Raw genomic sequence first — 24,471 nt, forward strand, 5'->3', positions numbered from 1 at the left:
GCATGACGCAGTGCGTCTTCATAGAGGCGCCATCGTGAAGCTGCTCATCGCTGCCGGGGCGGACACCCAGATCAGGAACCATGTAAATAGTTACGTCGCCGGAGAACAGATTATTTCTGCATATGGACTGAATATGCAGTATTTACTGAAGGCAAGGCAATAGAAGCACGTTGTGTGTGGCGTTGCTTAGAGACAGCTGGTGCTCACTGTGCTGCAGGAGGGCCTGACAGCGTTGGAGCAGGTGAAGCAGTGGCACTCGGACACCATGGAGATCCGGCAGAGAGTGGAGCAGCTGAGAGAGGCGGGCCAACAGGCTTCTGACGGCAGGGAGGCTGGAGAGCACTGAGCAGCGCTGTGTGGACGTGCTCCCTGGAGGAGCTACATGCTACAGATCAGCCCCCTACAACGTCAAACACCAGGGAGACCTTTCGGGGGGTGGGTGGTCCTATAGGTGGGGGGGTCCTTTAGGTGGGTGGTCCTTTAGGTGGGAGGGGGGTCCTTTAGGTGGGTGGTCCTTTAGGCGGGTGGTCCTTTAGGTGGGTGGTCCTTTAGGTGGGAGGGGGTTCCTTTAGGTGGGTGGTCCTTTAGGTGGGTGGTCCTTTAGGTGGGAGGGGGGTCCTTTAGGTGGGTGGTCCTTTAGGTGGGGGGTCCTTTAGGTGGGTGGTCCTTTAGGTGGGAGGGGGGTCCTTTAGGTGGGAGGGGGGTCCTTTAGGTGGGAGGGTGGTCCTTTAGGTGGGAGGGGGGTCCTTTAGGTGGGAGGGGGGTCCTTTAGGTGGGTGGTCCTTTAGGTGGGAGGGTGGTCCTTTAGGTGGGAGGGTGGTCCTTTAGGTAGGAGGGTGGTCCTTTAGGTGGATGGTCCTTTAGGTGGGAGGGTGGTCCTTTAGGTGGGAGGGGGGTCCTTTAGGTGGGAGGGGGGTCCTTTAGGTGGGTGGTCCTTTAGGTGGGAGGGTGGTCCTTTAGGTGGGAGGGGGGTCCTTTAGGTGGGAGGGTGGTCCTTTAGGTGGGAGGGTGGTCCTTTAGGTGGGAGGGTGGTCCTTTAGGTGGGTGGTCCTTTAGGTGGGAGGGTGGTCCTTTAGGTGGGTGGTCCTTTAGGTGGGAGGGTGGTCCTTTAGGTGGGAGGGTGGTCCTTTAGGTGGGTGGTCCTTTAGGTGGGAGGGTGGTCCTTTTGGTGGGAGGGTGGTCCTTTACGAGGGTGGTCCTTTAGGTGGGAGGGTGGTCCTTTAGGAGGGTGGTCCTTTAGGAGGGTGGTCCTTTAGGTGGGTGGGTGGTCCTTTAGGTGGGAGGGCGGTCCTTTAGGTGGGAGGGTGGTCCTTTAGGTGGGTGGTCCTTTAGGAGGGAGGGTGGTCCTTTAGGTGGGAGGGTGGTCCTTTAGGTGGGTGGTCCTTTAGGAGGGAGGGTGGTCCTTTAGGTGGGAGGGTGGTCCTTTAGGAGGGTGGTCCTTTAGGTGGGTGGTCCTTTAGGAGGGAGGGTGGTCCTTTAGGTGGGCGGGTGGTCCTTTATGTGGGAGGGTGGTCCTTTAGGAGGGTGGTCCTTCAGGTGGGTGGGTGGTCCTTTAGGAGGGTGGTCCTTTAGGTGGGTGGTCCTTTAGGTGGGAGGGGGGTCCTTTAGGAGGGAGGGTGGTCCTTTAGGAGGGAGGGTGGTCCTTTAGGTGGGAGGGTGGTCCTTTAGGAGGGAGGGTGGTCCTTTAGGTGGGAGGGTGGTCCTTTAGGTGGGAGGGTGGTCCTTTAGGTGGGTGGTCCTTTAGGAGGGAGGGTGGTCCTTTAGGTGGGAGGGTGGTCCTTTAGGTGGGAGGGTGGTCCTTTAGGTGGGTGGGTGGTCCTTTAGGAGGGGGGGTGGTCCTTTAGGTGGGAGGGTGGTCCTTTAGGTGGGTGGGTGGTGTGTGTGTGTGTGTGTGTGTGTGTGGTGTGTGTGTGTGTGTGTATGGTTCTACCCTGGCTCATTATCAAGGCTAAACAGTTTTGGATTATATCAGGTATGAATTCACAATTGAGTTATAGTTTAGCATCTTGCTCAAGGATTAGGTTTAGTCATTGGGGATCGAACCCGGTCCCCTTTGGTCATTGGGGATCGAACCCGGTCCCCTTTGGCTGGGAGCTCATCACCCTAGCCACTTCACTATAGAGGTCATGAGTCTTCATTGCTCTGTTTTATGCAGGTCTGTTCTGAATGCATCTGTATGTGCAAACATGAGCATTATGGGTTGCATGTCTTGCCACCAGATCCATCTTTATGGGACAGTGCAGAGGAAAATGCCGGATTAGTCCAAATACATTTGGGAGATTGAAGAAAAACTGTCTAAAATATTCTTCTTGAATATCTCAATCTAGTTTGCCTCTGGCTTGGCTTCAGTAAATTAATTCTAGGGAGCTTAACAAGCTTAACAGCAACCTCTGAAAGCCAGCCGATATTTATCTTATTTAATGTTGGCGCTCATGAGGGAGAGCCATATTGATCGCGGTGCGTACCATTTGCATGTTAGGGGCTGAGGTTCCACCAGATTTCACAGAGGCTAAAAGCCTGACTACGGCATCCAGTGGCGTTGAGATTTGAGCTATGTTCTAATACTCATCATGTGAGTGTTCTCAGAGAGCTCAGTGAACATATGCTCCTCTTTTAAGTCATCAGATGATCAGAGAGTGTAGTGGGCGGTCAGGCTGTTCATCTACTGTCAGGCAACCAGCAGCACATTTTTATCTTGCGGTTCATACAAACGTATGTGCTTTTGATCCTATTAAAAATACAATATCCCCTATTTGTTTTGATGGTTTCAATCATTTGAATCATCTGGTGAATAATGATCAGATATCAGGCACACACCAGGAAACTATACCAGGCGGATAATCTGAAGCGTGATACAAGGTTTGTTCTATTTAATTTCAATATAGTACATTTCAATGACATTTTGTCATTTCGTCATCGTGACAATAGACAAGACATCACGGCTAGCAATGATGAACAGTTCATGGATCAGAAGCTAAACACTGTTCACTAAATTTTTACTACTTTTCACTAAATTGTGTCAATTTGGCACATTGCTAACATCCAGGCATCTAGGGAGAATCATATTGCGAGGCGCTTGGATGTTTATCTTCTAAGACATCAAACAGGACATTATATAGAGGGTGGACCCGAATGGGGGACTGAATTTGAATTATTCCAATTCAACCAACACAGCATGAATTAAATATTTTAACACACACAATATTTTATTAAACACATGAACGATATATATCTGGTATAGCAGGCATATTGCAGCTGATATTCTGCACTCAAAGCAACACTGATACAGGAGAAAAAATGTAACCATGGCAATGCTATTTCAAGGCAGGTCAAAGTCTGGACAGGCACGCGTCTAAAGCACCAAGTGTAATTTTTCAGAAGACAGTGTGTGAGTGTGTATGTCGCACCCTGTTAGAATAGAGGTTCAATATATGTTTTTTTTTTTTGCTCAAACAGGGATGCAAAGGCAAAGAAAAAGAGAAGGTTATCCTTGATAAAAACAATCCAATACACTTCTAGAAAAACACATACGCATCTATTGTACATTCTTTACAGCAAATTTCAAGTATTAACGTAGAATTGAGTAGTGTTGTTGCATTCAGGGTTTTTACCTTCTGTGAGTGTTTTGAGTGTAGTTTACATGGATGCAGCGGATTGCAGCATCCAGGGGGGGCAAAGCAAGCAAATGAGCCCTACTGAGTATTGATATTGATCGGTTCATTATTTATTTAAGGCTGTTTAACTGTTCAAGTACACTGAATTAATTTGGTATCACAGAATATTTGTGATGATAAACGACTAAATACAATTCTACAATACTCAAATCCACTCTTGTACACTTTTGATCATAACTGCGATCGATTTAAAACAACAGTTATCAAGTCGGTAAAAATAAGCCACCAGACGAATTTGATATAAATAAGCACTACACGGAAAACTAAATACTTTGGGATTAAATGTGCCGACACATATATTATACTTTTAACTGCCTTAACTCAGGTCCATGCCACTAACAGACATTTTTTCTTTCAATTATGTAAACATATATAACCCTTTCAATCCATTAGCTTGAAATGTAATTTTTTTTTGCAATAACTGCTTTATGAACAGCATAGTTGGATGGACTTGGGTTGCCGGAGCTGCGATCTTATCGGTAGCTCGTAAGCCCTCTTTCAGAGATTGCTCGAATGTCGGTTGATCTCCAACACATGGAAACCAACACATGAGCTGGGCTGCCATTAGTATGACAGTCCTGGCCTGTGCTTCCTTCCTCCAGCCTCCAGGGAGGAGCTGTGACGGTGATGAGCGTCTATTGATTTTCAGACATTCTTTCCTATTCCTATCCAAGCCACAAATAACAGCACCCTAAGCCCCCAACCCGCCCTCCCTCCTGACCCAATCTAGTACATTGGCTGGAGGGTGACGTCTTCAGCGATAAACACTGTCTGATGAGACATTAAGAAGCAGTAACTGTTGATAATGCTGACCGTTATTTGCGTTTTCTGTTTTGCTTTTGGTCAAGGTTTGGTTGTTCTTCGATTCAGTGACTCAATATCTGTAACATCAGACACATAACACAATCTCGTATCTGTAACATCAGACACATAACACGATCTCGTATCTGTAACATCAGACACATAACACGATCTCGTATCTGTAACATCAGACACATAACACGATCTCGTATCTGTAACATCAGACACATAACACGATCTCGTATCTGTAACATCAGACACATAACACGATCTCGTATCTGTAACATCAGACACATAACACGATCTCGTATCTGTAACATCAGACACATAACACGATCTCGTATCTGTAACATCAGACACATAACACGATCTCGTATCTGTAACATCAGACACATAACACGATCTCGTATCTGTAACATCAGACACATAACACGATCTCGTGTCTGTAACATCAGACACATAACACGATCTCGTATCTGTAACATCAGACACATAACACGATCTCGTATCTGTAACATCAGACACATAACACGATCTCGTATCTGTAACATCAGACACATAACACGATCTCGTATCTGTAACATCAGACACATAACACGATCTCGTATCTGTAACATCAGACACATAACACGATCTCGTATCTGTAACATCAGACACATAACACGATCTCGTATCTGTAACATCAGACACATAACACGATCTCGTATCTGTAACATCAGACACATAACACGATCTCGTATCTGTAACATCAGACACATAACACGATCTCGTATCTGTAACATCAGACACATAACACCATCTCGTATCTGTAACATCAGACACATAACACGATCTCGTATCTGTAACATCAGACACATAACACGATCTCGTATCTGTAACATCAGACACATAACACGATCTCGTATCTGTAACATCAGACACATAACACGATCTCGTATCTGTAACATCAGACACATAACACGATCTCGTCGTCTGCTACGACTGCAAACTATCAGATATGGTAGAGGCTAAAGACGGTTCTGAGATACATTAAACATCCTGTTTGAGAAGCGGCACAACAGCTTCTAGTGCGTACATGCTTCTTCCAGCAGCACAATGAACAAGATGAAGGAAATCAATATGAAATTGTGCATTTAGAACCAATCATACTGTCGTCGGTTATGTGTTCACAAGGCGCGTGAGATGCATTCAAAGCCATCGTGAAGGCAGAGCTAAAGCAAGGAGCAGAGGCAGATTAAAAAAAAAGAGAGAGCGACAGAGAGAGAGATAAAAAGAGAGAAAGAGTGAGAAAGATAGAGGGAGCAGTAGAAAAGCTCAAGTTAAGGTGTTCATCCCTGAGGCCCTGCTGAAAGGTGCTGTAACGCCCCTGGCTCCTAGTGCCAGGCTGGTGGAGCCGGTGGGGGTGGAGCTCAGGGTCATAGTGCCAGGCTGGTGGAGCCGGTGGGGGTGGAGCTCAGGGTCATAGTGCCAGGCTGCGGGCAGTGCCGGCTGAGGCCTTGGCTCTCTGAACCACCCCGGGACACTTCTCCCTCTTCTGGAGCTTGTGGTTCTTGAACAGACCCTCGTTCCGCGGTACACCGTGAGCCCCGTCTGGGAAGGTCAGCAGCCCTGGATGAGCGTGAGGCCAGAGGGAGGATGACAGGATGACAGGAGGTGACGTGCGCACACATGGACCCACACGTCATTTAAAGCCTTTGGAGGATTGGAGGAACCTTAACAAAGGTACCAGACATGACAGGATTCTGAACTGCAAATATTTTCAATCCATTCATTAGTGGACCAATGCTAGGGCTAAGGGAACAGAAACACTGCAGAACTTAGATGACTTACCGTATCCTTCAACACGTCCGCTTTTGAATTCCCCCTCAAACATCATGCCATCATAGCGACCGAAGACTCCTGTGCCTTGGAACTTTCCCTGGGCAAATTCTCCTTCATATCTGAGATTGCGTGTAAAAACAAAAACCTTTGACAAAGAGTTGACGAAATAAAACATGTACATTTTGTAACCTGTAAACCCATGAAACACCTTGATCCGTCTGTAAACAGCAGAACGCCAGAACCGTGAAAGAGTCCATTCTGAAACTGGCCCGTGAAGCAGCTCCCATCCTGGAACTTGAGCTGGCCAATGCCGTGCCTCCGACCTGGGAACACATCGGCTGTTAGGGCGAAGACCTCCCAAAAACCTTACAGGAAATGTAAAGATATTGAGTTTTTGTTCAAACCTCAATATCTTCTAATATGAACCCCCTTAAATGCTGTTATCAACTATCATTCAAAAGCAAAGAATGTGTACAAATTGGAATGGATATGATGCCCTTTGCTACAGTGGGTTCCGCGTTACGTCTGTGCCGTGAAGCCCTTGGATACGTCCTGTCTAAGGGCGGGCTGTCTGAATGGGAGTCTCCCAGTGTCAGCTTAGGGTTTACTGCTGAGTTAGGAGACCCGTCTGCCTGCTGTACAGTAGCATTTAAAGCCACCTAATCCTACAGATTCTTTTAGCAAGGATTTTTACTTTAGGGTCTGGATGGTAAAATTTCATAATACATAATTCAATCTAAGAATGCAGTTTAAAAAGTTATTCATCAAATATGCATAACATCCACAGCTGTAAGGATTCAACCATATTTAAATGCTGGCTGGCTAAACATATTAAAAGGTTTCTCAAAGAGTCCAAAGTCTAATCCTAAAGATCTGACACTCAGACACAGGTCCTCTTTGGTTACCAGGACTAGCTGATAGGGATTTGCCTAAATAGCCTGAGCTGGTCAGCCAATGGCATTACTGAATGTGTGAGTGTTTGTGTGAATGAAAGTATAAGAAAAGTAGGTAAATCCCATTCAACTTGAATTGTGCAGTTCCCCTTTTAAGCACCCATTATTCTATAGACAATGTACCTTTAGCATTTGGTGTACAGGAACTTATTTTGTTAAGTGACGCCCCAAAACTGTTTTACCAACTACTATTTTACATACATTTTTTAAAGATAAGGTCTTTGCTAACTTGGGCCAATCAGATAGTTCCTACATTGAAGGAGGTCAATACTAAATTCAAGCAGACACACATTTTGTCAACCTTTGACAATGTCCTAGAGCTATATAATCCCAAACTTGATAATGCAGTGAAAGGGGCGTCCATCTTGCCTTCCTTCCACTCTCCATGATACTCTTCCCCACTGGCGTAGGTGAAGGGTCCCCTGGTCAGAGTCATGCTACCCTGCTGGACACACGCACACGCACACACACACACACACACACACACACACACACACACACACACACACACACACACACACACACACACACACACACCTGTTCCTGTTATTTGAGGCAAGTTATTTTGCATTTGTAACAAATTGATAAGATCAGATCAGAATCTCAGGTGAGGTCATCATTATCATTATCACTGTTAATGGGGATTCAGAATCTAATAAGATCCGAGGGGAATATTCCGTTATATTATTGTCATTTAAATTAAATGACAATAAAATGGGCTCATTGATTGTTGATGCCCCATCAAAACGTATACTGTGCTGGAATGGAGCAATACTAAAACAAAGACATACTGTAATACCAGAACTACTACAATTTCCATAGGTTTTGTGGTGGACATTTATAGCAATGAGAATTGGGATGAGAGTGAATTATGATCATACCACCGTCTGTAAATGGTGTATAAATACTTAAAGCAAAATAGCTATAAGGTGACAACGTTAATATAGGCAACAACTTGTGCATCGCCCGAGCTGTCTATTAGTCATCAGTTTAATGCCTTTGCTTGTTGCCAATACCGCGTATGTCGTGTTCTTATCATAGGCAGTAAACAGTGCTCCGATTAGAATGATGTATGACACACAGTGAAAAGCATCAGTTAGGCTATTTACCTGTGCGCTACGTTTGCCTCCTGTAGACCATGGAATCTACCTTAAATTAGCAAATAGCGTAGAATTACCGGGTACGATGCATCCCATTTCTCCATACCTTCTCACATTTCAGGCTTGCAATAGCATCACAGCGCCCTAACTGCCGCGCCGTTTCATTGCTTGACTGTTGCTGCCTCGCATTTAACACCCGTTCTGATTGGCCTAGAGCACTATCATAGCAACATTTACCAAAATGCAATTTTTCTTCAGATATTGAATGTATTTTATGTGTCGTCTGTGCAATGACCAGGCCTTAAGCCTATGCACATTTTCTATTAGATTTATTTAATCGTAGGCCTATATCAGTTTTTTTTAATTGCTATCTATAATTGGCCATGGCAATAAAGAGTATAGATCTTTTTTTTTTTCAATTGTATAATTTATATAGGTGTGCATTATGTAGCTCAGAATACTATGCTGCTGTGTTCCTCTTGACTGTTGTGTAGCACTGAGCTAATATAATGTGCAAAGTCCTATGCTGCTATTTTCTGTTATAAATCCAATAGGTTTGTGAGACAGGGTTAGATAGCATATAGATAGATAGAAAGATATATAGATGAGGGGTGGATAGATTTATGTATAGACAGACAGACAGACAGACAGACAGACAGACAGACAGACAGACAGACAGACAGACAGACAGACAGACAGACAGACAGACAGACAGACAGACAGACAGACAGATAGATAGATAGATAGATAGATAGATACATACATACATACATACATACATACATACATACATACATACATACATATATATAATAAGAAATTCCTCAACAAATTTTACAGTGTAACCAATCACCCATGTCTTCTAATGTAAACAAATAATAACAAATCTCGCAGTACGTTGGCTACTTTTTTTTATACATTTATAAAACTCCTCGATTTGCCCTCGCAACCGCGCTCAACTGGATGCGCGTTCACGCGTAGGCAAGAGCGCTTCCTTTTCCTCCAACGTGAGCGCGTCCAGAGAGGATCTGTAGAAAATGGCGAGTCTGTGCAAGAGGCAGCAATGCACTGTCGAGAGGCGCGGCTTTCGGCAGGAACTTGACTCGTGGCGACATAAACTCATTCACTGTGTAGGTAAGGAAAACGCATTTCACGCCCGATAAATGTATGGTTTCAGGTCCAACGCTCCTCGACGTTTACGGGTGTATTAGCCATCCATAACTAGAGTCAACCCGGGCATCTCCGAGCCACTTTTTTGTTCTCAACTGTTTCCTTTTTCACGACAGCCAGCGGAAAGGCGCTTAGCATAATGATTACGAATCAATCCCAATCGTTTTCGTTGCATCTGGGTAATATTGTTCATCTGCTGTAACGATGCTGTTAATATATTGAAGTTTATTGACGTTAATCGACGTAGTTTTTTAAAGGGCTCCGTATTTGTTTTAAAGGGAGTGTCGAAGAGGAATTACGCGTTGCGTTGGCCAAATTGCGTATCCTGCTCGGAAAATGCGCGTTCTCGTTTGACTGTATACTGTATTTTTAATGGGGGGAGGGCAGTGAATGCTCGTCGATGTTTTCGGTCAACATGGCTTGCCTGCTCAAATCCCTTAATGCATTGCTGCAACGCGAAAGTTCGGATTGCATCAAGACCCCGTAGGACGCCATTGCTGTTATGTTCTGTTTTGAATTGCTAACGATGGGGTCGGTGTCGGTCCTAAAGACATTATCAGCCAAATGTATCTGATCTAGAAGTGAGAAAATAACACACCATTCGGTTTACGAAAATTAAACACACACACACACACGCACACGCGCACGCGCACATGCACACTCACACTCTCACACACACACACACACACACACACACACACACACACACACACACACACACACACACACACACACACACACACAGTGTTATAACTGTTTTTGATCAACGCAATGAAATATAGTTGATTAAAGTATAAACTGCAGTGATGATATGTGTTAACCCTGTTATATAGTAGGATGCGTCCCTGTAAATTGGTTTTAGTAGTTCTAGCACTGATCATAGCATCCTGCCGATGACACATCATTACCATAAGGTGCAAAATCTGTATCTTTTTTAAATGCTCCAGTCTAAATGTCTGTATGCCTACTTTAAGGGAAGGCAAATCTTTGATAACTGGATGCTGAAATACAGCACCGGTTCTGTATTTCAACCAATCACAACACTGTTAAGCTATGCATTACAGTCCCCTGCCTAGGTTTTGGTCCCGTTGGTATATATATATATATATATATATATATATATATATATATATATATATATATATATATATATATATATATATATATATATATATATATATATATATGAACCATGTGTCGTGCTTGATCATTATACCATGGATATCCATCTGAGTCTGGATTTCTGCATCCGGTTACACAAAATATGAATACTAAGTACAGACGCTACTGTAGGCTGGAACATTTTCGTTTTCGTCTGCTTAACCACAGGCAGTATTTTGTTCAACTTTAAACACCTGTGTTGCTGAGATCTCTGCTTTGATCTGTAATGTCGTTTGCAACTGTTTGAATTTCCTATTCAAGCAATGAATATTGGAAGAACCAAAGCAGGAGGCTGCTGTCCTACTAACAGAGATGCTGTTGCACTTTGCAGCCATGGTCAAGGTTGGTTAGTTAACGATGGGCAACTATAGCATTCACCCATACAGCCGTATTGCTGAGCAGAGAGCTATATTTCAGAGCATTTATGTGTGGCACATGCTAATTACACTTAAGGTGTTAAAAGCTTATCCGAGCATTCGGGCTATGTACTGTGGTGTTGGAGACATTTGGACGTGCCAACACGTGATGGAGAGAACAATGATTAAACTGGGATTAAGATGGCAATGCACCTATGGCTAATATTGATTTATTTAACGTCATCGATATGTATATCCAACCTTTTCTAGAGATTATATTTTTTGACCGTACCTAGATTTATCGTTTTGTACAGTTGCTCTACCCATGGCATCAGTGCAAACTGCTTTTGTCAATTTAATAATGCATTTCAACAAATTTATGCTAGGTTTTTGTATTATTTATGTTGTGATGTTCCACATCACTCCATGAAAGTTGCAACAGAAATGTATAGCATTTAACCATAGTACCTATATTTAGTTCCCTAATGGGATTTAGCAATACATCAACACCTAAACTATTTATTAAAAGCTATTTCAAAGCTATATTAATTGTGGCTCTAGTTTTAAACCATTACTTCAAACATGTTAATGTACCATGTTGTTTGAGTCTCCGTATTTCACCAGCAGAAAAAAAGACAAAGTCAAAACATTTTGACGTGTCCAAGCTCCCAGATCCTGGACCTCTCCAGTAGTCATAGAGTTTTTGTTCTCTGACTGACAAATGTCCTTTTGTTTGCCAGTAGTTTAGACCTCCAGAGTCCACGACAACAACCATTATCAGCCTGCCTGCCGTAGAATGGCAGATTCTGTCTATGACAACAAGGCCATACTTTTGTTTGGCTTTTGGGTGAGGAGGGCTGTTCGCCACCACAACCCTGGCGTAGCTGAACTGGACATTTTGTCTTGGTGTATTTAATGCAAGCAGTAAAAGCACAAGCGAAAGAGAAGGACAATTGTTTTATAGAACAGCAGAAACTATTGTGTGTGTTTGTGTGCATGTGTACGTGTGTGTTTGGAAACTCGGACAGCGCCCGGCTGCAAACTACACTGTAGGGCTGAGTAGGCCAACGCTTGTCCCGATTTAGGGAAATTTAAAGTAACAGTAACCGGCTAAAATAGACGAGCCCAAAGTCTGCAATCTAAAAACAAAACCAAATCCAGCGCAAATCCTTTTCGGCTGCAGGCGTCAGCTAAATGACTAAATAGTTATACAACAGTAAGTCTATCCTATGAATTGCTAGTGATACATTTTTTGTGTGTATATGCATCTGTGTGTTTATACAGCAGCTTCCGCACACATCCAGAGCTTTTGGTCTTTCATGTAATGCTTTTTATTCAGCTCACGTGGTCTCTCTGCATCCTTATTCTGGGGTTTACTCCGCGCTGCATTAAACCATTTGTGTGTCAGCTTGTATTACATCACGTTAAACATTCATGGGCATTCCCCCATCCATCCTCTAAATATTTCTAAAAGCTACATCCCTGTTGCTTACTGTTTAATACTCCTTCAGATCTAGCACCGTACTTGGTACCAAATAATTCACTTTTTCCTCCCTATTAACAAAAGTTGGATGTTCACAGTGTCTGCATTCTTTGGTAGTTATCCGCCGTCTTTACTGCGGGATGTTTGCAGAATAGTTATCGCCATTCATGCTTAATGGAAAGCGCCTCCTTTGCTATGCGAGCATATGAAGGGGTCGGAGGTCATGCCCGCTACACGGTTGACAAATACCTCGGCTGAAATGCGTAATTCAACTTCAAGGCTTTTATATTTGCTGGTTGAGATAAAATCTCCTCTGCTCATATGGGTTTCTCTGCATATCTCCAACCACCAATGGGTTTCTTTCAGGATAGGGTTCCCCCTTTTATCTCCTTTCATATTTGTTGCCTTTGGCAACATTTAAATTGAGGTCCCTTCCTTTTATAATTATTTAATTTTTTGTAGATGTGTGAAACCAGATTAGAAACACTGAAACCATGTCATGTACTGTCACTATCATGCTGTGATTAAACGTGCTAATACTTATGTTTCAGACGAATGATATGATTTAGTGTTATTCTCGTCAATGAGCTGAGGATGATCTGGCAGTTCATCGCCTCCTCTAGCCCTACTTTTCATGGCCAGTCTTGCCCCACCCTGAGCAATAATCACTGATGTATGGTTCAGTGTATTTTAAATGGGATGCAGTCTATGCGAGTGAATGTCAGAGGAACCATGGGGTAAGAACCAGAGGTAGGGCTTATGCTGGTTACCCACAGAGCGCTGAAGCCCCAGCTCTCTGCAGCTCTCGGGAGCCAGTGGGGGTTGGGCTGGGGTTAGATGAAGAGCATGTAGACCCTCACAGCTATGGCCGTGCAGATAAGGCTCTGCAGCCGCAAGATGGAGTCTTTGCATTCTATGAACATCTCAGGGGAGGGCCGGAGTCAGTCGTGCTGGGTTGTTATTTTCGTAAGGCTCGGGTCTTGAAATGAGTGTAGGATGATTTATCATTTGTAAGTTAACAGATGCATAAGGGGGCGTCCAGATCCCCGTCCTGTTGTGTGGGGTTTGGTGTTTCACTAATGGGACAGAGTGTATCGAGACTGCAAGTGTCTCTTGGGTATTAAAACCTACAGTTTATGAAGATTATTTCAAAAACAATATTTACTCTGTAAATAAAATATTTTATTTGAAGTACGTTTTGTGCTTCAAATTTTTTGTGATTCTCCCATTGGACTAAATGTATTACCATAGAAACGGCAACCCTCCAAGGGGAATGATAATAATAACCTCAACATCGGCTTTCTACAGCTTCCATTATTTTGTCCCCACTTTATTCCTGCTTCTATAATGAAGGCAAAAACCTCCACTGCAGTTTGCCCCAACCATAAGGCAGGATGGTAGAAAACTAGCCAGAGCTATGGGAATTGGGTAAAAGATGTTAAAATCATCAAACGAAAATAGGTTATGGACAAAATAAAATGGGAAACGTTTTTAGCACATTTTAATCATTTGTTATTCAACTTTCTTTGGTTAGACATACGCCTCACTCTAACTTCTGCATTGCATTGAATTCCGACCTGTTCACTGGATCTTAACTAGGGAACAGGCCTGGGGATATCAGGTGAAAGTCACCTTTTGATACCAAAGTGAGACTAGTAGTCATTGGATCATAATGGAAAAGTCTGTATGTGGGCTTAATGTAGATGCATATTTACATTTAACGTAGGCATGAGGTGGATGAGGTTAGGGTATATTTGTTTTATTGTAGCTCTCAAAGGCTTAACTGATCCTTGTTATACACACATTGATGCACATTCATTGTCAGAATAACTAGTGTATTGGTCGTAGAGGCATATATTGAGAACAAGAAGGCTTAGCCCGTGATCTGCTACTCTGATGTAATAAAATCACCCAACAGTGACAGCCACCTTGCTAGTACAATTTACAGCCTTTACTCTTAATTGTTTCTTAACCTAATCCCCCTGGAGTTCCATCCAATGCATTAGGAGGAGACGGCTGGTTAACCAACGGGACGCGGCCAGAACTAAGCTCGTCCAGGGATCTAATCTATAGGCTTGAAAGACGTTGGGCTCCACCACTCATCTGCCGGATATCGGAATGCCAAAACATTAGCCATTGCATCTTTTGCATCTAACCCCGCAAAGACGATTTAGCATCCTATGTTTGGTGTTCCCAGTGTTGGTGTTAAGGTTAGGATTTAGGATTGGATAATCTGATCCTAGATACGCACTGAACTCCCTTGAAAGGGGATTTCTCTCCTAAGTGCTGCTCAGAAGGACATGGGTGTCATACCGAATCTATCCTGCTCTGTCAATCCTCCCGAACTGTGATTGGTTGGACATTTAGGTCACGAGGAGGCTAAGACAGATTGGGTTAGTTGTTAATGACGATGAGCTCAGAGGTTCACAGAAAGACTGTTGAGGTTTTTTTTTTATCCATAGATCTAACTGTTGAGTGGTCCCCTATCACCGGGCGCTGGCCAACATCTAAACCCTAACCCTAACCAAGCCCATTTTGTACTTTAACAGCAACTGAGTGTTGGGTGGACTGGAGCGGCGGCCACAAAAGGTTAAACGTTGGTTAAACTTACTAGACTTATAATTATGCAATAAAAGTGTTTAAGTTTTTTATCAATGCAATTTTGAATTGAAGACCCTCCCTGAAGGAATCTACTGTCAGACCTCTTAAAACACCACTGCACAAATGTCAATGGAAAATAAAATGCCAATATAGTTCAGGCTGGCTGATATTAAGGCTTACTGACGGGCTGCACGCACAATATGAGTCACGGCTCCACGCGAGCTAGTGGGTGAGTCATGCTTGGTAACCCAATATCTCAGTGCCCCAATTCTTATCTCACCAGTGTCCAAAAGCATATTATTTATACGGCCGCGTTCTCATCCAACACCTTTTTATCAACACTATAATAGGCAGCCTATCGGGTGCAACTGGGTTTCCTCCATGCACTTTGTCATGACCACTTAGCTCTGTACTTCTTTTTGACTCGCGGTTTATATTTTACCTTGGGGCGATCTCAACATCATACCTCTAGCATAATGTATATAGCAGCAATTCAGTGGTGGCCTAATTTCCAGCAAAATTAATTTGCTAATGTTCTGGAACGCCAGAATAAACTTGTAAATTTAAGGACTACAAGAATGTATTTTACACACATCCAGTGACATTTTCACACTGCATTCAAAGATGGTTTGCTGGCATGAAACAACACGCGTAACAAGGTGTGAGGTTTTCTGTTTCTCTGAAACGCATTTCCTTCATGTTCACTTTTTAATTCCTCCATCATGTATTAAGTATGTTTTGGGTGTGTTGGTTAATATTTCATCTTCTCATGTACGTGTAGCGCCCGTTCTCGTGTGGCCTTCCGTCTGGAACATAAATAAGTGTTCAGAACCCGGTATGAATGCGTCCTTTATATACATCATGCCAGCATACTGTGTGCTGCTCTTTATACAGCAGAGAAGTATTGCCCAACTGTTATGTTTTGCTGTACAAATCTTTTTTTTTTTTGCCTTTAAATGCCCTCAGCTGAATTCCTAAAGAGTAGTTTGATGTCATGCCGCTGCTCTGTCAAACGAAAGAGGATGACCTACTTTTCTCCCCCCTGCCTCTGAAATATTTCAGAAATAGGATTGGATAGCTGAAGTCCTGCACTAACCCAGAAACCGCCTCGCGCTTGGGCTATAGGCAAAGACCACATTTCACCACCTAACCATCCCTCCGCCCCCTCCCCTCCCGCCCCCGCCGCCGCGGCCGCGGCCTTGGTTTGGTGGTTGAGAAGGGGGCGGAGCTGTAAGGGAGGCTGTGAGAATGCTCTTTAGCAGATGATGCCATTCGAACGAGTTGAGTGTGAGTTCAGAAGGAGGGTGGATGGAGAGAGAGGGCTGATGAATTTTGGGCTTCATCTGTGCAAGAATAACTAGGCTACTGTAAGTAGGGCGTTGCTGTGGTTTTATCTTCAGGCAGATTTCACTTTCTGACTTGTTCTCTTCTGATCGTTGGTTTTTTAAGGCTAAAATGGTTTGATTTGAAATGAGTGGATAATTATGTTATTTTGTTGAATTTAAGAGGGACACAAGTTGAAAGCTTAAAATGTTAAATGTTTTGTTTTCGAAAAAAGATTGACTTCACATACAAGTTGAAAGAATATGTCATCTGGTCGGTTTCAGCTGACAGATGTTGCCTCTGACCTCTTTAGCACTTGGTTAAACATATAATACTTTTAATATGGTACGTTGACCCTGTAGTAGCAGAGAGTTAGTCTATATTTAATTGTACTTGGTTTAGTCAAAGGCCATTCTAGCTAAAATGCAGATTTATGTTTTAATTTAGTTGTATTTCTATGATTAAGGAAAAGCGCAATGTTCGGACCAACCATGTTTAATGTTACCATACTGAGATCTTTATAAAAAAAATCTGGAGGCTTTTTTTATAAAATATATAACGGCATGTGCTTTCAACTCTATGGTCGTTTCAGTTGCTTGGCAACGGGGGTCTGAGCCTGTGTATTTACTATTAAAGTCAAAAGCTGGGCTGAACACAGATAATGTGTTCAACACAAGAGGCACAGTGGCAGTGGGTGATTGTCAAGAGGAAATGCAAAGACGTACTTTGTTTTAAGTGCTCCAGAATAATTACACAAGAATATCCTAAATGTATACGCCGTGAAAATGTCATTTTTCAAAATTAATTTATTTGTCCTCTTTTGAACATGCTCCAACACAGTTGGATTGTGAAATTTCGCAGATGAACACTGATGTTTAAATTGTTTTATTTTGTTTCTTATTATCATATTATTCTGATTTTCTTTTAGGTTTTGAGAGTATTCTGGAGGGTCTCTTTGGTCAAGGCCTTGTAGAAGACCTCAAATTGTTCAAAGGTGAGTATCTTTGGTCGTCTGCAATAACCGAGATTGGTCCTGCTTGTGCTTACGGTGGATTGTTTAAAGGGGTCCCATGCAGTTGATTTCTCATGATGTTCCATGATGACAATACTGGCCCATTGTACCATCTGGTGGCCCTCTGCATTCATATCACTCCACAAGGCGTTCCTTCTGATTGGGATAAGAAGATGCTTTGTTTTGCTATGAAGTTGGTGTTTTGGATAGGGTGGGCCCAGCGTAAAACGTCCTCAGTACCGTTCACACATTTTTTGACAATGTGCCACGCTAGCAAGACAATAGAGGGCCTTATTGGGATCTTCGTGACATGCGATGAGTGCCTCATATATGTGTGTGTCGACGTATGGCCTCCACAATAGCTGCATGATACAAAGGCGTCTCGCAAACAAAGTTCGGCTGAATCCAATTGTTCCCCCGTTGCGTCAAATCCTGAATAGAATGAACAAGCTTTTTGTAATGAATCATGATGTTATTCAGATTTAAAATTCATCCAAGTAATCCTGAATATAAAGTCAATGTGCTAATGTCAATGCGAACGCATACAAATGCCACGTGGGCAGAACGAGTATTCGACAGACCTTATTATGCCTAAAGCTAATATTGAATAGACTTGAAATATGGCCTAATTTCTGTGCCTTAGCTTAAACTGCCAGACGCTGCAGCTGAATTGGTGGTACAGTATCAAGGCAGTACATTGCTGCAATATCTCCTAATGGCCAATGTGGGATGTTGACTGGTGATAATACAGGCGCTATTGAAGAGATTCTCTGTCTGACTCAGTGTGGTCTCTACCACCGAGAAGTGTGAAACCGAGCTGTTATGTCCAGATGATTAATGCTTTCACTAGCTGGCTGTTCATATCAGGTTATAATCATTTTCTGCAGAGGTTTTTCTAGCGCGTACGCGCATGTTCACTGAAGCTGATAAAATGGATATGAAACATTTTGGTTTGTGTCCTAATACAGTCTGAATATTGATTTAAGATGTTTCAGGAAACATGCGTATCAATCCAGTATAGACATTATTTTAGGTGTTGGCCAATATTCATGTTGGCTATGGCTCAAAGGAACGATTTCTCAGGCTGCTTCCAAATATTCCAAGTGTATTAAAACCTTTTTCTAGTTAGGTTTACTAACCGTGAACATAATCATTTGAAAATATTCCACCTGTTCTCAATTCCCTATGGAATTCCTGACCAGCGGAGTTACTGCTCTGGTATTGCATTCCGAAATAAAAGCGGTCTCCATCATAGCAGCAGCAGCGTGTTGTAAGCCATGCAGCGGTGGTTCTTCCTCCTAACATAGAGGTTTCATTGTGTGCTTTCTGTCAACCTACAGCCTGTGAGCCCGAAGCAGTGTCTGATTGGTCGTTTGATGAGAACTGTCTCTTCTGCTGCCTCAAGAGGGATAAAGTAAAGGTATGATTTCAGATGATTGTTTTGTCCCACAGCCACAGGAGCCAACCTAGGGAACAGGTTCTGCTTCATCTGGGCTGCCAGGGCGCTTCCCCTCCCAGATCATATCGACTATACTGACCCTACTTTTTGTACTGCTTTACAGCTGTTGTGATACAGTTAACAGTAGCATATGAGCCCCTATAAATGGAACAAAAGGGAAAATGGTTGCACACGAAAACGTAAAATTGAATATGGTCTCATCGCCGAGAATGTGTGCATCCTTTCGATGAAAGCAACCCCCAAAAAGGCTTGAGACTAATCAGTATTCATCTTTTATTATTATTGCCGGTAGTGTTTTATTTATTTATCCACATCACATGTATAAGCCGTATTTCTGAAGACAGCATTGTTAATTTCACAGGAACATCTTGTATGCCTCAGCAACGAAGGGCTTGAAGAAACAGTGAAGCCGCTGCTGCTCAACGACCAGACCAAAATCAACAGACTAGAGCAGCAGGCTGAAGAGTTCCTCAATGCAGTCCTTTGCAGAAAAGGTGACGTCGGGAAGCCTTTCACTTTGTAATCCGATCCGGTATTTCTTGATTGATCTACATTTTGGAGTTTTGACATGACACAATATATACATTTTGCTTCATGTAAACTGACGCTTGCGAACTTAAACCCTGGTTAATAATGGATACAAATACTAATAAAAGAATAACCCTACATGTGTTAACATGTATATGTAAATATGTAACCCAAAAGTACCAGTTTGCGCTGCTTATTTTGCACATAGCACCATGTCTGACGCTGTGGCTGTACCCCTCCACTGCGCTGGACTGTGGGCCTGGCCCCGTGCCCCCCCCTCACGCTCGCTGTCGTTTCCTCCTCAGATGTTCCGAGCTTCTCCGACCCGCACATCCCCGTGGTAGCCCGGGAGATCATGCAGAGGATGATCCGCCAGTTCGCCGCCGAATATACCTCAAAGACCAGCACTTCTCAGGACCCCCTCCCGGACCGGCAGCCCTGCTCGGTCCAAAGCCTGCCCCGCCCGCCCTCCTACCCCCCCGTGCCCCCCTGCACCAGCCCGTCGGGCGCCCCCCCGGCCGCCGCCGCCGCGCACAACCAGAACCCCGTCCTCAGCAAGCTGCTCATGGCCGACCAGGAAGCCCCCCTGGACCTCACCGTCAAGAAGCCCAAGGCCGAGCCCACGGAACAAGGTGCCCCCAGAAGCCACAGCACCCCGAGACACCCGCGACACCCAGGGACACCCAGGGACACCCAGGGACACCCAGGGACACCCAGGGACACCCGAGACACCCAGGGACACCCAGGGACACCCAGAGACACCCAGAGACACCCAGGGACACCAGACACCCAGGGACACCCTGAGACACCTAGGGACACCCAGGGGCACCCCGAGACACCTAGGGACACCCAGGGTCACCCCGAGACACCTAGGGACACCCAGGGACACCCGAGACACCTAGGGACACCCAGGGACACCCAGGGACACCCCGAGACACCTAGGGACACCCAGGGACACCCAGGGACACCACAGACACCCAGAGACACCCAGAGACACCCAGGGACACCCAGGGACACCCAGGGACAGCCAGGGGCACCCAGGGACAGCCAGGGGCACCCAGGGACACCCCGAGACAGCCAGGGGCACCCAGGGACACCCCGAGACAGCCAGGGGCACCCAGGGACACCCAGGGACACCCAGAGACACCCAGAGACACCCAGAGACACCCAGGGGCACCCAGGGGCACCCAGGGGCACCCAGGGACACCCAGGGGCACCCAGGGGCACCCAGGGGCACCCAGGGACACCCAGAGACAGCCAGGGGCACCCAGGGACACCCAGAGACAGCCAGGGGCACCCAGGGACACCCAGAGACAGCCAGGGGCACCCAGGGACACCCAGAGACAGCCAGGGGCACCCAGGGACACCCAGAGACAGCCAGGGGCACCCAGGGACACCCCGAGACAGCCAGGGGCACCCAGGGGCACCCAGGGACACCCAGGGACACCAGAGACACCCAGGGGCACCCAGGGGCACCCAGGGACAGCCAGGGGCACCCAGGGACACCCAGAGACACCCAGAGACAGCCAGGGGCACCCAGGGACACCCAGAGACAGCCAGGGACACCCAGGGACACCCAGGGACACCAGAGACACCCAGGGGCACCCAGGGACACCAGAGACACCCAGGGGCACCCAGGGACACCCAGAGACAGCCAGGGGCACCCAGGGACACCCCGAGACAGCCAGGGGCACCCAGGGACACTACAGACACCAGAGACACCCCGAGACAGCCAGGGGCATGGGCTCAGAGCGGGGCCAGCCTAGGCTGGCGCGGACTCTGACGCAGAACTGAACCCTTGTCTTCTGTCTTGTTCTTTTTTTTTGGTCTTCTTTCTTCACAGACGGGGTCCTTGACTTGTCTCTCAGAAAGAACCGCTACAGCAGCCGCCCTGTCCCCAGCCCGTACACGTCCGCAAGCACTCCAACAGTCAAGGGGTAAGATGGAGGGGCTGGGTCTGTGTGTGTGTGTGTGTGTGTGTGTGTGTGTGTGTGTGTGTGTGTGTGTGTCTCTCTCCCTCTCCAGTGTCTGAGCACATTTAAACACATTTAATTATCCCCTTAGGCCTTTTAAGTCGCAGGTATAAACCCATTAACCCCTATTATTTTTATGGAAGACTTTATAGACTAAACTCTTGTATTTCACAGCCAGTGCCTGGTATAGTTCTGGTTGCCTAGCCCTCTCCCCGTACATGGCTTCTGCCTTTTGCGTGGCCAGTTGATTTTAGGTTGAATATGAAGTTATATTATAAGATGTAGCTGTGATGGAGGAGCTATGTATTGTTTGGGTTTCCCATAACGTAGCCAAAAGGAAAAACGCATACCAGTTTCTGCGTTCATATTTTACCAAGCCTATCAGATGCTTCTTTTAAAGTCGCAAAATGAGGGTCAGGAAATTGTGGCCAGCTGCACATTACAGTCGTTTAATTAAGTACTACTTCAAATGCATATGGTTATGTAAGTCAACTGTATGGCAAACCACCATCTGACATGGCCTGGTCAATAACTAGTGGCCATAATACTGGCTCCTTGATACCATGAGGTCTCCCTTTACCAGCGACTCGACCACCTACCAGCGAAAATAATTGTTGTTCTCCAAAGCAGAGCACATATTTCTAATAAATCTCTTTTGATTTAAGTCACAAATTGGATTCCCACTCCCCATTCTTAAATCAACCTCTTAAATCAACCAATTCATTTTTTGCCATTTTCCTTGCGGGGTAAAGGAGCTCTTTCTATCTGTGGACACAGATTTTATTGCACTTGAAATGTATCAAGGCTGTAGATCAACTATTAATTTAGAGTAGTTTTAGTATCAGCTCATTTGCCACAGCTGCCTTCACTGCTGTAGGAGATGATGTGAATCTCATTTAATTGAATGAAGCCTGCAACCTTAACCCTCACTGTTGATCTTTATCTATATATTGATTATATATATGGAACATTTCTAAAACCAGATCTTATTCATGCTTAATGTTTCCTTTATGCTATTTTCTAGTTGGAAAGCTTTGCTCTAAATACTAGATGCAATGAAACATACTTTTACGCTTTTAATTTTATAGTGTTTTCCTCAATATAACCGTGTATTTCGATTCATTTATTTTTCACCTGATCCCTGTCTCAGTTTAATCCACTCACTACTAACGCTGAAAGTCATTTACAATGATCGCATTTTGTAGTTGGCATATTGGTGTTCATATAGAGTTAGACCTTCTCAACGTTTTGTATATAACAGTCCCATATTTGCTGGCTTACTCTTTTATTGCTGTGCTTGTTCAGTGGTACACACACTCACACACTTGCACGACCACACAAGAACAAGCACACGAACAAACACGCACACACACACACACACAGGCCAAGCTGGCACTGCTCACGGCGTAACGCATAGTCAGTGTGCCCTTGCTCTGCCTCATTACCACGGTAACGGCCTCCGGCCTGTGACTATCCTTTAAGCCACAACAAACACAAAAACAAATCTATGTATTCCATTTTATTTATTTCATTTTTTTATTTGTTTCTTTACCCCGGGTTTTGTGTTTTGGTTTTGTTTTTCTCCTATGTTGTTGGAAAAGTTTGTCAAGAATCATCAAAATCCAAAACAAATTCCTACCGTTGAGCAATTTTGTTCACACACTCCAACCTGCCACATAGATGTATCTAAAGATATCCATTTGACGTGTTAGTGGTGTTACCCGAGCAAGGCCATCTAATAAAGGAGTGGCCAACACCCTCCCCTCCCCATCATCCTCCTTTGTAGAATAAGAGACTAAAGGAACTGTGCAAGCTCTGCTTACGCCAAATTTCCTTCCATCCAATCAGGCGATCGTTGAGAGCGGACGGACGAGTCGGGCTGTTTATGAGGAGGCTACAGGAGGGGAGGAGGGACAATGTCGGCCGCTCCGCCTATTATAAGCCTTTCCATCGTCTTGCGTATTCGCTGCACATCAAAGAGGAGGTTGGTCTGGCTCAGGAGAGTGACCCCGAGTCACCTCCCAGCCAGAACCACGGCTCTCGGAGCCCCGCCCTCGCGGCCGATCGCTCGCCGCCAGCGCTCTACTCTAACACTCATTTCGGAGCCCTGCTCAAACTGCGGGCCAGCCGCCCGTCCAGCGAGCACCTCAAAGACCTGCCCCGGCTGCTGGAGGCCAGCGGGCTGTGGCCCAGGCCGCTGGGCGCCGCAGGGGAGCCCCTCCTGCAGGACGGCTTCGGGGAGCCGGGCCTCGCCGCGTCCCATTTGACCTCCTTCGACCTCAAGATTCCTCAGGTGCGCGGTCTGTCGACGGGCAAAGAGCCGCCGTGGTGTTCCCTGGAGAACGGCCTGGGGAAGGCTCTCGCCTCGGAGCCGCTCTGTAAGGACCGAGGCGAGGTCCGTCCTCTCCCAGGGGCAGAGAAGGACTACTGGCACTACGAAGCCCACCAGCCGGGCGCCGGGGGGGGCTGTGGCGCGCTGGACTCTGAGTCAGACCTCAGCTCCAAGCAGCCCAGGAAGAAGAGGGGTCGCTACCGGCAGTACAACACGGAGCTGCTGGAGGAGGCCATCGTGGTGGTGATGGGCGGCAAGATGAGCGTGTCCAAAGCCCAGTCGGTGTACGGCATCCCCCACAGCACCCTGGAGTACAAGGTCAAGGAGCGCCTGGGCACGCTGAAGCACCCCCCCAAGAAGAAGCTGAGGCTGATGAGCCAGGCGGAGGACGCCCTGGACTCCCACGAGGGCAGAGGGGACTCCCCCGAGGCCAGAGGGGACCCCCAGGACCCCCCCGGGGGCAGAGGGGACCCCCAGGAAGCCCGGGACGCTGCCTCCCAGCAGGACTGTCCTCCCATGGAGGACGGGACTCCGGTTCACAGTTCAGGGCTCACTCCAGATGAGTATGGTACCATGAAACCAAAAGGTCCTGATGATGATGAAGATGAGTATAGTACCATGAAACCAAAAGGTCCTGATGAAGATGAGTATAGTACCATGAAACCAAAAGGTCCTGATGATGATGATGAAGATGATGTTGACGATGAGTTGTTGTAAAAAGAGA

At 45.5% G+C, this 24,471-nt stretch overlaps 3 protein-coding genes across 4 annotated transcripts in view; 2 read left to right on the forward strand and 1 right to left on the reverse strand.

The window, feature by feature from the left end:
- Positions 1-346, forward strand: part of ankrd2 (ankyrin repeat domain 2 (stretch responsive muscle)) — a 4,253-nt gene extending 3,907 nt beyond the window's left edge. The window contains exons 6-7 of the mRNA XM_056609809.1: positions 1-82; positions 218-346. The exon at positions 1-82 is cut by the window's left edge and continues 17 nt beyond it. Coding sequence (XP_056465784.1) covers positions 1-82; positions 218-346 — 211 coding nt within the window. The remainder of the gene's footprint in view (positions 83-217) is intronic.
- A 4,996-nt stretch (positions 347-5,342) lies between these two features.
- Positions 5,343-8,464, reverse strand: morn4 (MORN repeat containing 4). Of its 2 annotated transcripts, none has more exons than XM_056610020.1 (5): positions 8,359-8,464; positions 7,619-7,691; positions 6,505-6,619; positions 6,306-6,415; positions 5,343-6,083 (listed from the first exon to the last, which is right to left on the reverse strand). In XM_056610020.1, the coding sequence occupies exons 2-5, from the start codon at positions 7,683-7,685 to the stop codon at positions 5,935-5,937; spliced, it is 441 nt and encodes a 146-aa protein (XP_056465995.1). In that variant the 5' UTR covers positions 7,686-7,691; positions 8,359-8,464; the 3' UTR covers positions 5,343-5,934. The 2 variants fall into 2 exon arrangements, with proteins under 2 accessions (XP_056465995.1, XP_056465994.1); XM_056610019.1 differs by having other exon boundaries at positions 7,619-7,694.
- An 885-nt stretch (positions 8,465-9,349) lies between these two features.
- LOC130405114 (ligand-dependent corepressor-like) lies at positions 9,350-24,471 on the forward strand. Its single transcript, XM_056610098.1, has 7 exons — positions 9,350-9,483; positions 17,372-17,437; positions 18,796-18,875; positions 19,276-19,408; positions 19,748-20,074; positions 21,286-21,379; positions 23,264-24,471. Exons 1-7 carry the CDS (start codon positions 9,387-9,389, stop codon positions 24,462-24,464), a joined length of 1,998 nt encoding a protein of 665 aa, XP_056466073.1. The 5' UTR covers positions 9,350-9,386; the 3' UTR covers positions 24,465-24,471.

The sequence above is a fragment of the Gadus chalcogrammus genome, chromosome 15, assembly GCF_026213295.1.
Source record: "Gadus chalcogrammus isolate NIFS_2021 chromosome 15, NIFS_Gcha_1.0, whole genome shotgun sequence".
Classification (NCBI taxonomy): Eukaryota; Metazoa; Chordata; class Actinopteri; order Gadiformes; family Gadidae; genus Gadus; species Gadus chalcogrammus.